General features: G+C 37.8%; 1 protein-coding gene across 18 annotated transcripts; it reads right to left on the bottom strand.

Moving 5' to 3' along the window:
• Positions 1-2,551: 2,551 nt before the first annotated feature.
• On the bottom strand, positions 2,552-11,536 carry LOC148852864 (SUN domain-containing protein 4-like). 18 transcript variants are annotated; one of them, XM_088946865.1, is made up of 6 exons: positions 11,230-11,536; positions 11,014-11,061; positions 10,213-10,398; positions 8,519-9,801; positions 8,342-8,427; positions 2,552-2,818 (listed from the first exon to the last, which is right to left on the bottom strand). In XM_088946865.1, the coding sequence occupies exons 3-6, from the start codon at positions 10,370-10,372 to the stop codon at positions 2,590-2,592; spliced, it is 1,758 nt and encodes a 585-aa protein (XP_088802991.1). In that variant the 5' UTR covers positions 10,373-10,398; positions 11,014-11,061; positions 11,230-11,536; the 3' UTR covers positions 2,552-2,589. The 18 variants fall into 18 exon arrangements, with proteins under 18 accessions (XP_088802991.1, XP_088803002.1, XP_088802990.1 ...); XM_088946876.1 differs by having other exon boundaries at positions 8,519-9,702; positions 11,230-11,506; XM_088946864.1 differs by having other exon boundaries at positions 11,200-11,452.
• Between the last annotated feature and the right edge of the window lie 474 nt (positions 11,537-12,010).

The following is a 12,010-nucleotide window of genomic DNA, read 5'->3' as shown; positions in this document are numbered from 1 at the left end:
AACACTGTCCCCTTGCCTGGCGTTCTACCATCTCGGCTCTAGATAAGCGCTTAATGGGGGGTGCTACCATGCTGCTTCCTACACTGGATGCCGACCTGGGGATGTTGCTCATATGAGGCTTCTGTTCTTTGCTGGCTGCAGAAGAAGAGGCCATTCCGGGTGTTTTCGGGGGTGCCCATGATGTCGGCAGCCACCCTATACTGAAGGTTCTGCGGCTGAGTTGCATCTTGCGTTTGAAGGTGCGGACTAAATTCTTAGCCATAACCAGGTTGGGGAGATTTTGCATCTCCACATCCACCCTCAAAGGTTCTGCTAACCCTGCGGTGAATATGTCTACCTGCTGGTCTGGTCGTACTGATGATGCTCTGGCAATGAGGGTCTGAAACTAGCGCTAATATTCAGCCAATGTTCCCATTTGTTTGAGGTTGATTAGTTCGCCCAAGGAATTTCTTGTTAATGGGGGCCCAAACCAGAGAAGGCAGTAGGATTTGAATTAGGTCCAACTGAGCCCGGGTTCCTCCTATTCCAATCGATAAAACTAGAGCTGCACCTCCTCCATCAAGTGGAATGCGGCTAGGCTTACCTTGTCTCTATCCTCTGTTCGTTGGTTGCGGAAGAACCGCTCACATCAGTACAGCCACCCCAAGGGATCACCGTCGTCGTTGTAAGAAGGGAACTCCAACCTGCTATATTTGGGAACGATCGCGGCTCCTTGGGTGACGATCTGCTATTCGCCGGATGACTCCGCCACGTCTGGTTGGCGGCCGTTAGTGGTTGCATCCCCTTCTGGGATCCTCTCCTTGTTAGAGAAAAATAACTCCATCAAGCACCGTAACTCTAGGACATCGTCCTTGATTTTGCGTACCTCTGTGTTGTTCTCCACGAGCCTGTGCTCCAATTCGTGGACCCTGGACGTCAACTACTCCAGATCACCCATGACACCTTGCTTTGATACCAAGCTGTTAAGGGCCTGAGAACAGGATCTCATCATGGGTCGGTCCACGGGGAAAACCTCCTGTTTTCCTTTGTTCATCCCTTTTCTTAAGGAACTTATCTTGGCACCTTAAAGGTGATTTGTTCAAGAGATCACCAACTCTCCTTTGCTTTTTCTGGAATGAAATTTTCGATGCCTTTATTGAATATTATCAGTTCCTTAAATAGGAGATTACAAGAGATAAGAGTCCTACATTTAGGAAGACTCCCTACTAATCTATACTACTGACCAGATAAGATAAGAACACTGAATAAATAAGACTCCCTACTAATCCTATTACTGAAAACAGATAAGGTAAGAATGCTGAATAGATAAGATAGAACTTTATCTAGCTGGAATTAGATAAGAATGTTGAATAGATAAGATAGAACTTTATCTAGCTGGAATTAGATTAAGATGAGAACTGAGAACACCCAATTACTACTGCTGCCAGGGGCGATACTTCTTCCCAATAAACGCGCCCACATCATGTGTTCTCTAGGTTATAGTTTGTTGCTTTGTATTGTCTCCGTGCTTCTTGTTGGATGGTGGCTTCAGTCTCTTATTGGCTATATGCTATTAGCTAGTTTACCGATTCAACTGATAAAACCGTGAACTAGTCCATTGATTGATTCGATTAGGCCCTAAAAGCCTGGGGCGATCAAAATTAGCTAGTTGACTGATCCAACTAGAAAATTGGTGACAGTCCCAATTTCATAAAACTAACCGTTTTTTATTCATTTTTTTAACATTTATTCTAATCTTTGAAGACCATAACTTTGCACTTGTTTGTTTGATTAGGGTGGTATTTTTTCTATTTTTGGGTAACTTTTCATGATCTATGCATTCCAAAGGCATCTTGACCCACTAATTTTGCCAAAAAATGCCTATTTTGGCCTTAGATCATAATTTTTAGTATAAAAAATTGACTAAAATAAAAATATCTGTTATATCATATGTGCAAGATATAATTATATATTTTAAATATATATATATATATATTACATATTGGTTCAACTTGATTGGTTGAATCAATTACTTGCAACCTGAAGGAAAAAATGGTTTTGCCTCCGGTCCGGTTCTCTAAATCTAAATACTATTATGTTTTCTACCCTTAGGTTAAATTCAAAGATAGGCAATTTCGATTAAGAAAAAGTCTAGAAATATGAGACCCTACTGGCAATTTTAGTAGCAAAATCTGGAGATTAGAAGATGGCAAAGAAATCATCTAGGAAAGTGCAAAAAACATGAAAAGAAAACATTTTTTTTGGGTGAACGTGCCTATAATCTCTTTCAAATTTTAAAGTTTTAATTACACATTGATATATTCTAAAATATATAAGATAAAACATCCCATATTTTTCAAAATCTGTAATTCACATATTACACATTTATGCCCATTTAATCCACAACTTTTTTAAAATTTTTTGTGATAATATGAAAACATGAAAAACATTATATGCACAACAGTTTTCCAAAAACTAAACTTCTATTTGTGATTATTACAGAAATCAGATTGGTTCAGATTTATCACCAGGGAAATCAAAAGCTTGAAACCGTAGAATGGGTTAAATCTCATTGTAATAGTAAGACAAGTAAATCAATATATATTATGATTATAAAAGGATGATAATAATTATGATACTACAGCTCAACAGTAAGACAAGCCAGGAAGAGCTTGTCCTACAAAGTTTCCCGGATTTCTCTATTCTACTCAAACTCAGCACAAAATTTATAAACAACTTCACAAATGCTAAGGAACCAAAAATGAAGCTTGTAACAAAAACAAGGATGCCCTTATTCTCCATGTATATTTGATTCTGACGCACCCTTTCAACATCCGATCTGCAAAACAATGACACCTTTTAATCCTCTTAAAACAGTATCAAACAGAACCATGAATAGCCGAAACAGGTAAAATAAGCAATGGCATTATTATTAACGTGCATTTTCATTGAGATCCGTCAATATTATTAGGCATTGGTTTGACATCTAGAAATCCACCAAGGGAGGAAAAAAATAAAGAAAGGGGTCATTGAGGATAGGTATTGTCTACCCATCCCAAGACCCAAATGAAAGAAAAATACAAAATCAATCTAAGAGAAGAATGATTAGACTAGCGCACTAACCAGAGCAAGGTTTTAAATTACCAAAAAAATACTCATTTCACTTGCTTGGATCTATCATCTGTCACTTATGACAACCTAATTAACGTAACGCAAATCTCTCTTTTCACCATTATCTGAATCATCTAGTTGGAGTTTATCACCCCCAAGTTCTTAGTTAAAATGTCACCATGTTTTGTAGCAAAGGATCACAAACTCTAAACGGTATGATAGCATGACAAACCAAGGCAAACAGTGTTGAGTGGAAGCAGGAGAAATGAGATGCCAACATCAGGAATTGAAGCGTTGTGCGTTTATCTGGGTTCTATGTTGCAGTTTCCATGAATACAATCTAAATATATTTTTCTCACCTAAAATATTTTCCCTAGTATCTGATTATATTGTAGTTATTTCAGGTGCTTCTTGTTGTTAATATTTTATGGATAACAAAAAGGGTTTATTGATAAAAAAGGAGAACAAAGGAGAGATCCAACAGGCAAACTCATTATCATCATCACCCAAGACTAATCCCACCAATATGGGATCAGCAACATGAATTCTGTTTCGCCATTCCATTCTAGTTAATGTCATATCCATTGTTAAATTATTGGTGCTCAAATAATTTCTTACCACTTCTAGCCATGTCTTTTCTGGTCTAACACCTAATCCCTCTAGCCCCCTCAATTTACAACAGATCATTCTTCTTATAGGTGCTGTTCATGGTCTTCTATGCACATGACCAAACCACCTTAATCTATTTTCTATCATTTTGTCACCTATTGGAATTACTCCTAGATTCTAGGAATGACTTCATTTCTGATCCTATCCTTTCTAGCTTTTTTCTCATCCATCTCAGCATACGCATTTCTGCTGCACTCGTTTTTCGGAACAGGCAGACTACAACTCTTAATTCCAAGGGTTATGAGGATATTCTATCACTGCTGCAGGGTCCTGAAGCCCTCTAGAAAAACTGAAAAAGAAACAAGTTACTGAAGAGGGAGAGGAATTAAAAAACTTCTTTTTGTCATGCGGTCGGTGTTTTAAAAGCGCAAGGCGAGGTGCACGCCTTTTTGAGGCAAGGCGCACAATTAAAAAAAAAGCTAAAAATTCAAAAAAAAAACAAAAATTATAAAACATAATATTAATAAAAATATAAACTTAAGTTTTAAAATAAATATTTTAAAAAACCTACTATCTAAAATTAAAATACATAAACATAATATGTAAAGCATATTCAAATGAGAATTTAAAAATGAAATCAAACATATAAAACATTTTCAAGCATATAAAACCCACAATCTCTTTTTTTTTCTCAATTGCATCAAGTAGCTAATGTGACATATTACATTCCTAATTCCATGAGCTGCCTTTGTGCCACGCCCCTCGAGGCCAGCCCAAACAAGTCCATGCTAGGGTCTTAAATTTTTAGTTTTCACACAAAAAATAATAATTTTATAGTCTTAATTGCTTTTAAGAAGATATTTTATTAGGATGAATGAATGGACAACATTACCAAATGGGGGGGTTCTCGAAGCTCTGGTGGACTTATTTGGGCTGGCCTCGAGGGGCATGGCACGGGAGTCTAGGGGCGGAGCCCCCAGCCCAACCACCAGACTCAAAAAAAGGATAAAGCGGCAAATTTTCAAAAGGCGCACACCTGGGCTAAGGCGCAAGGCGCACCAGGCGTGCGCCTTTTGAATGGGCTGCACCTAGGACCTGGGCGAGGCGCCTACCCTAAAATGCACCTTGTCTGTGCACCTAGGGCCTAGGCACGCCTTTTTCATTGCATGCAGTAATAACCATACTAAAACAATGTCAAAAAGAAGTTCAAATCATGAGAGATCATATATGATGATAAATGCCACCTCCACTTGTCTATCACAATTCCTATGCGCTGAACTCCAATCTAGGGAATCTTGTCACAGTTGCACTAAAAGGAGTGACCATGGGCTGGATGGGCCAGGCATTATGGACCAGGCTGGAAATAATCATCCTTAAGCAGCATTGGGAGGGTTGTTAAATCATACAGGTGGAACAGTTCACCCACCCTACCACTAGCAAGCACAACTCCTGTTTGGCTCTTCTCTATGACTGAGAGAAACCATTCTTAAAACACTAGAGAGATTGACATATAGGCTACTATGGTTTCCAAGTCACAAACTTCTTTGATGACCTAAATGCTAATAACAAAAATCAGAAACTCGCTCTAACTACCAGCACTAACAAAACCATCCTCCCCATAAGATGTTTCAAAATCCTTCACATCCTTATTATAAAAATTAGCATTTCTATCCTAATCCATAGACTTAGTGGAAAAAAAAAAAGAAAAATCAACAGGTTATGTTATTATGCTTATCGTTCAATGGCTTCCACATAAACCATCTTTTACAAACTTGTACCATGTTTGCTCCAGTGTAAACATCAATTTTAACTTACTTTTCTCTTCTGCCAGAACTAGCAGCTTCCTTCACCATCAATTTCTGAAACTTCTGAAGAAAAACCAAGAATGTTAACATGATTTTCCTTGTTTTCAAATGTTTCCAAGTGTTTCTCACACATACTACTTTTTTTATCAGCAACACAAAAAATTTCATTAATTAGACAAAACCAGGTCTACAAGAAGTTGTGAAAATAAAAACCAGCTTTAGAAGCTGGTCCAAACCAAGATTACATTTGAGACCAAAACATGTGTGTTCTATGAACCCCTTGTTTGGCTAAGCTATCTGCCAAACTGTTGGCAGTTCTCATCACCCATCTCACTCAGACTGACAAGTCCTCTGATAGCGATTTAAATCTCCTGAATTCATTCCTCAAATGCCATGTCACCCGCTCCCCCTTATGCAGAAATTTTACCACAGTTTTCGAGTCTCCCTCAATGATCAGTCTACTAATACCCCATTCTTTTGCCTTCCCAACCCCATACACTGCAGCCAAGAACTCTGACCTTGCCACATCACCTTGGCTCCACAGGACTGGAGTATAAAGCAAGTATGTTCCCATCTTCATCCCTAATTGCCATCCCACCAAAGCTCAGTTTTTTCCATCCATTTATTGAGGGAGACCATGTCTCAACAGATTTCTGTCTTGTAGATGAGGACACAACAATAACACCCCAAGCTCTGAAAAAATCTTCAATCTTGAAGTCTGAAAACACCCCAAGGCTTCCTTGCTTCTTTCCTTTTCTTCAAAAATATTCTTGCATTTCTTTCCTCCCAAGAATTCCAAAGTAATGCTGTTCTAGTGTTCCTCATAATACTCACTCCATGAGATCACAACTCTAGTGCAAAAGAAAAGACCTCTCCGTTGCTTGTCTCCAAACTGATGCATTCTTTGCGAAGCTAATGGGGAGAGCCATTATCACCTACTAATCTCCTGTTCTTTGGCTGCAGCTATTTGGGGAAAGGTTTTCTCCTTTCTCTAGGTGTAGGTGGATCTTGCCTTAGGAGCTAAACAGGCTTTTTGACCCTTCCATGTTTATATGGCCCAAGAGAAGGGGGAGAGTTCTTTGGAGGTGTACAAGGATGGCCCTGGTTTGGACTATTTTAAAGAAATGCTAGAATCTTACTAGAGAAACTGCTAATCAAAAAATAAAGAAAAGAAAAAGGAAAAATCTTACTAGAGAAAGAAAGAAATGAGGAAGCAGGGATGGAGTGTTTAGTGACAAGGGTGATACATTAGGTTAAAACTTTGGACAATTTCTCACATTTCTCATTTTATGATATTTGTAGGAATTGGGGCTTAGTGGTAAAAAGTTCTTCAAAGAAGGAAAAGATTACTTCTCCTTTGGTCACCCACTGAAGAAGGTTTTATTAAACTAAACTTTGATAGGAGCAATCAGGGTAACCCAGGTCCATCGGGTGTAAGGAGTGTGTTCAAGAATAAAGAAGGAAATATTGTTACGTTTTCCTTAAGACCAGCCAATGTGGGGGACTCGATTAAACTCTTGTTGTACTCCAAGGGGTACACAGGTACAGCTAGCAGACAGTTGATCTTTAACAAATTGGTCATTGAAGGGGACCCTAAGCTGGTGGTAGGATGGTTCAATGGACCTGGATGCAGTAATATGGGCTTATAGGGATGAAATCAAGAGATTCCAATACGACTCCAAGAATTCAATGGGAAAGAGGAACAACTAATGGGATGCAGATGCTTTAGCAAACCAAGGGTTTAATAGGGATCATTCTGGGCTCACTTGTAATTTGAATTATTTTCACCTCTTCTAGGGTCTCTTGTAATGTTTGCTGATACTAGTCATAGAAGCACAATGGAAGACATCAGAAAAGAATACTTCAAGAATATAATGGAAAATATTCTGGTTATGGATTCTTGTCTCTCTACAGATGGTCGTACTCTACTTTTTCTGCTTTTCTCTTTTTCCCTCTTCTAATTCCTTCCCTTTTTGTGAAGTTTCTTCAAGGTGCAGGCAGATATGCCCTTAACCTGAAAGTATGCTGCACCAGCATGCCACATAAAATATTGGTCCATAAATTCAACAAAGCCCAGTCCAACAACTTACATTAGATGACCTTATCTCAATTCAACTGAACAAAACCTTATTTCAGCAAGATGTAGCCTATGCCATAGTCCATTTGATCACACCCTTCTTAATTCTATGTAAGTTATTGTAAGGAACTTTAAACTAATCAAGCAAGATGATATGTCTATTTATCAAATTCCCATTACATGCCCATTAGAGCACAAATTACATCTTGCACAGTTCAAATATTTGGTATGGTTGTTTATGCAACTATTGGATCTTGACATAACCCATCTTCTTCCAGAAGCTGTATTGCAGCAGGAGAGGTGGATGGATGGAAGATCATTTTCATGTTGTCATGGTATCAGTTATAAGCAAAATCAGACTAGATTCAAATCTTAGAAGCACAAAATTTCCTTCTTGAAATATGCATCTAGTTTCAAGTGGGGTTTCCCAACTACTTGATACAGTGAATACAAACCCCATATTTTGCATTGCACATCTATGTTTTCCATCTGTCTGCAATGCAACAAGAGCTAGCATTTTTTCATGGCTAAATATAATTAAAAATTTTCACAACTTTAATTTTTATCGCATAACCTGAAGATCATATGCATATTATAATAATAATATACTCAAATGTATTTTTGTCAAGGGTTAATGCACAATTTTCTGATAAAAAAGGGGTTAATGCACAACTAATCCAGCATAAACTCAAAATAAAGGAATGCAATAAAATGTAAATATAAAAGAAAAAAATATATATGTTTAAGGACTAAATTCAACCTGAGAACTGCATTATCTCTGAGTAGATTATCTAGTTGCAAGGAAACAAGGGATTTCCAAGTAAGGAGGTCACCAACATCATTGGCCTGCAAGGAGATTTAGATATTAGAGAATAAATTGATGGAGTTGATAACAATAAAGCAAATCAACAAAAAATTAAAATAATAGATCACATACAATGACCTCCTTGCTGTCAAAAAGTTCCTTAATATCCACTTTTACTTTCTCCAAAAGTGCATCTTTCTCTGCAAATTCATTGTCAAATTCCTTGAAAATGCTGCCATATCTGGAGTTCAATTCCTCCAGGTAACGCTCCAAAACTGAAGAACTTAAATCCAGTGACTGTATTTTTTTCATCAGTATCTTAAGAACAGTATCGCCAGGCATTCTTCCCAGCTGCTGAGGTCGTATTCCTTTGATTGGGTCAGGAATATTTGTTTTCGGAACTTCACGTCTTGAGTTGGAGTTTTCAAGTCCAGATTCAGAGTCAATTTCTGTAATAAGATTTTGATAAGCATCCTCACTCTCTATGGGCTCTGCTTGAGGGGGTGTTGGCTTCTGCTCAGCAGTTGGTTCATCAGATCCCAATATATTATCTTGAACAGAAATCAAATCCTCCAGCATGCGCTCAACAGCATCCACTCCATACACTTCCACAAAACTCAATGTGCAGTAGAATTCTGAACCATAGTGGCTAAGGAGATTCAGCTTGAGATATCTCACCCATTTTGGCTCTTGAAGAGCAAACCTCTGTGCATGTTTCACGTTTCCAGCAGTGAAATTCCCAAGTTTGTCCCAGCTGTCTGTTGGATAAGCCAAACTGCCTAGCAGTTCAAAATCCTTCAAGTTGGACGAGTGGTGCTCAAAGTTTGCTATTTCAATTGTATCCACTAATGTTTCTTCTGAAAGTTCTATGACAACAAATTTCTCTTCAGCTGAACATGGATTTCGGAGGTACTTGTCCTTATCCCTGCACAAGATGTTAGAGGCTCCTTTTGCTTCCTTGTTAAAAGCCAATACTTTTGCTCCCTTTGAAGCAGAAGCATAATTATATTCTGTCCAACCAGTTTCCACTCTGTGTATCACATTGCCAGACTGGCCAGACACAGGTTTTCCTTTAGGATTGATTGCTTTGCTTTTGAATTCATCAAGACCAAGAGGTGCAGTACGACCTAACCTGTCACTCTTTGAAGTATCCTTTTCTAGCTTTGCCCCCAAACCAGAGGTTCTCACATCTGCTTGTTCTTTGACAGCTGACAGATAATTTAGTTTTCCTTCACTAGCCTGTGATTCACAATTACTGAGCTTGGTCTCAGCACCAGAAGTGTATGACCTCTGATCAGAAGACCTGGAAATAGCTTCTGCAGACAGAAGTTCAACTCCACAATCAGACCCTTTACTCAGTCCCAGCTTAGCTTCTTCAAGCCAAGCTGATTCATCAACTGGCATTCCTGATTCATCTACATTATTACAAATAGTTGAGAATGTCAACTAGTTAATAAGAAAATCTTTGAATATATGAAAATTCTAAATTATAACACCAAATCAACTGCCGGAATAACACCAAATACTTAAAGTTCAACCAAGATGAAAAATGGGAAAGAGTTAATTTGAGGATATAAATTTCCTAAACAAACACATTGCATATTCCATCTATTACCGCATTGCATTAAGAAGATTATCTAATCACCCACAGAAGGAAAAATGATGGAAACTAATATAATAAAAGCAAGTGATGAAGAAAATTTGCAACTCTTGGTTTTGGCAAATCTAGTTTGATGCGACTTCAGTGCATGCATTCAAAAATTAAAAAAGGGGTAGTCATCAGTAAAGATTTTGGTAAAGGGGAAGAAAGCAATTACCGAGCTTACCTCTATACCCATCACTGCGACTAATCCAGAAGTTTAAGAGGAACACAAGAGCCCATAGAGCAGCAAGCAGAGACAGAGACACCTTGAAAAACCGTTTCCTTCCAGTAATGGCATTCTCCAAAGCTCTTCTCCGAAGAAGAGCTCTACGTGACCTCTGCATCGTACATTAATCCAATCCACAATGGACTGTAAACCACCAGAAACGGAAAGACAAAAGAATTAGAAACCCATTTACCAACCGATGCACTTGCTCCTGCTCTGCATAGTAGAGGAAATCACAAATTCAAAAACCATAAAAAGAAAACAAAAAAGACAAATGGATTCCAATTCAAGCTCCAATCGTGTCCAAATCGATGTGTCATAATGGTTGTTACAGGAAAATTCATCTTGGCATTCAAGATATATCACCTTTACTCACAAGAAACACGACAGCCGACCAAGATGGATGGCGAAATGACTCGAAATAGCCTAAGCCTTCAGGTGAAATAGAAGAGAAGAAACAACGAAAGAATACCCAATACCCTTTCCTTTTTCTATACTAGTTTCATTATCTAGAATAAAAGCGCCTCTTATTTTCTCTTTATGCCATAAAGTCAAAGAACCTTTCCTTTATGGCATTATCGCAGCGAATAAATATATTATGTCCTTCTATCTTCAAAATCTCAATCCAAAACCCAGATACTAAGCTTATTAACTCATCATTTGAAACAAATCCATGAAAAGAAAACCCAAGTTTAACAAAAACAGAACTACAGAAAGACACCATCTACGGTTTCCTCAATAGCTGAGATGAAATCTTGCCTGCAAGATCGACCGAAAGCAGATCTCACCACAAGGTCTCAAAAATATCTAAAACAAGGAAACAGGAACCATAATCAGATCACAAGAAACAGAGAACTTGAACGAAAGCCTTCACCGGTATCTTAAAACTAGGATGAGATTAAAATTAAAATCGAATTAAATAAACAGAAAGCGAGAAGTCAATACAGAGGAAACACGATCGACGGTCCGCAATACCTCTCGGACCACAAAGATCGCCTGCCAATTACGAGATCTTCGGCCCAATTCAAGTCTTCGTGACGATTTCGGGACGAGAAAGCGAGAGGTGGAGGGATCCAAAATTCCGAAGGCTTAAAGAATAAATTTTGAAATCTTACCGATAATTAAAACGAAAAAAATCCATATTTTAATGTGTTGTCGTGCCGATGTATTTATTCACTTTTTTTATTTATTATTTCTTGAGATAGGATTGTTTCATAACGGCTTTATATGTCTTTGTTTGCGCCGAATGTCTGAAATCTCTCTCGCAGTATCCATTAAATTCAAAATCTGTGTTGTAACTTCTAAGTTAATAAGTAATTTAGGCTGTGTTTGGTTGTAGTGTAATTTTATTTGCACCGGTATAAAAGTATAGGAGTGCAAATGAAATAAATGCAATTGTTTAATTTTATTTTGAGTTTTATTTAATTCTTCTTCATGTCTTAATAACAAAAATAGGTCGGTCAGAATGTACATTAAAATAATTTGTACCGTCATAATTTTGTATGAGTACAAATTTATTTACATTTCAATCAAACACAGCCTTAGGATTTTTCACTAAATGTAAAAAGGTTAAAAATTATATAATTTTTGCTTTTGCCTCCACCTGGAGCCAGATCTTCAGAGTTCAGTTCAGAGTAGTGTCTGGAGTTCGAACCTAGCTTTCTATAACTGATGATGTAATTAAGGAACTAAAGGCTCCAAAGTACAATTCATGTACCGCTGGATTCGGATCTAAATGCTCCGAAAAAATTACAAA

The sequence above is a fragment of the Nelumbo lutea genome, chromosome 5 (genome assembly GCF_056320005.1).
Source record: "Nelumbo lutea isolate HS-2025 chromosome 5, American lotus-T2T, whole genome shotgun sequence".
Taxonomy (NCBI): Eukaryota; Viridiplantae; Streptophyta; class Magnoliopsida; order Proteales; family Nelumbonaceae; genus Nelumbo; species Nelumbo lutea.
This window is presented reverse-complemented; position numbering and strand designations above follow the sequence as displayed.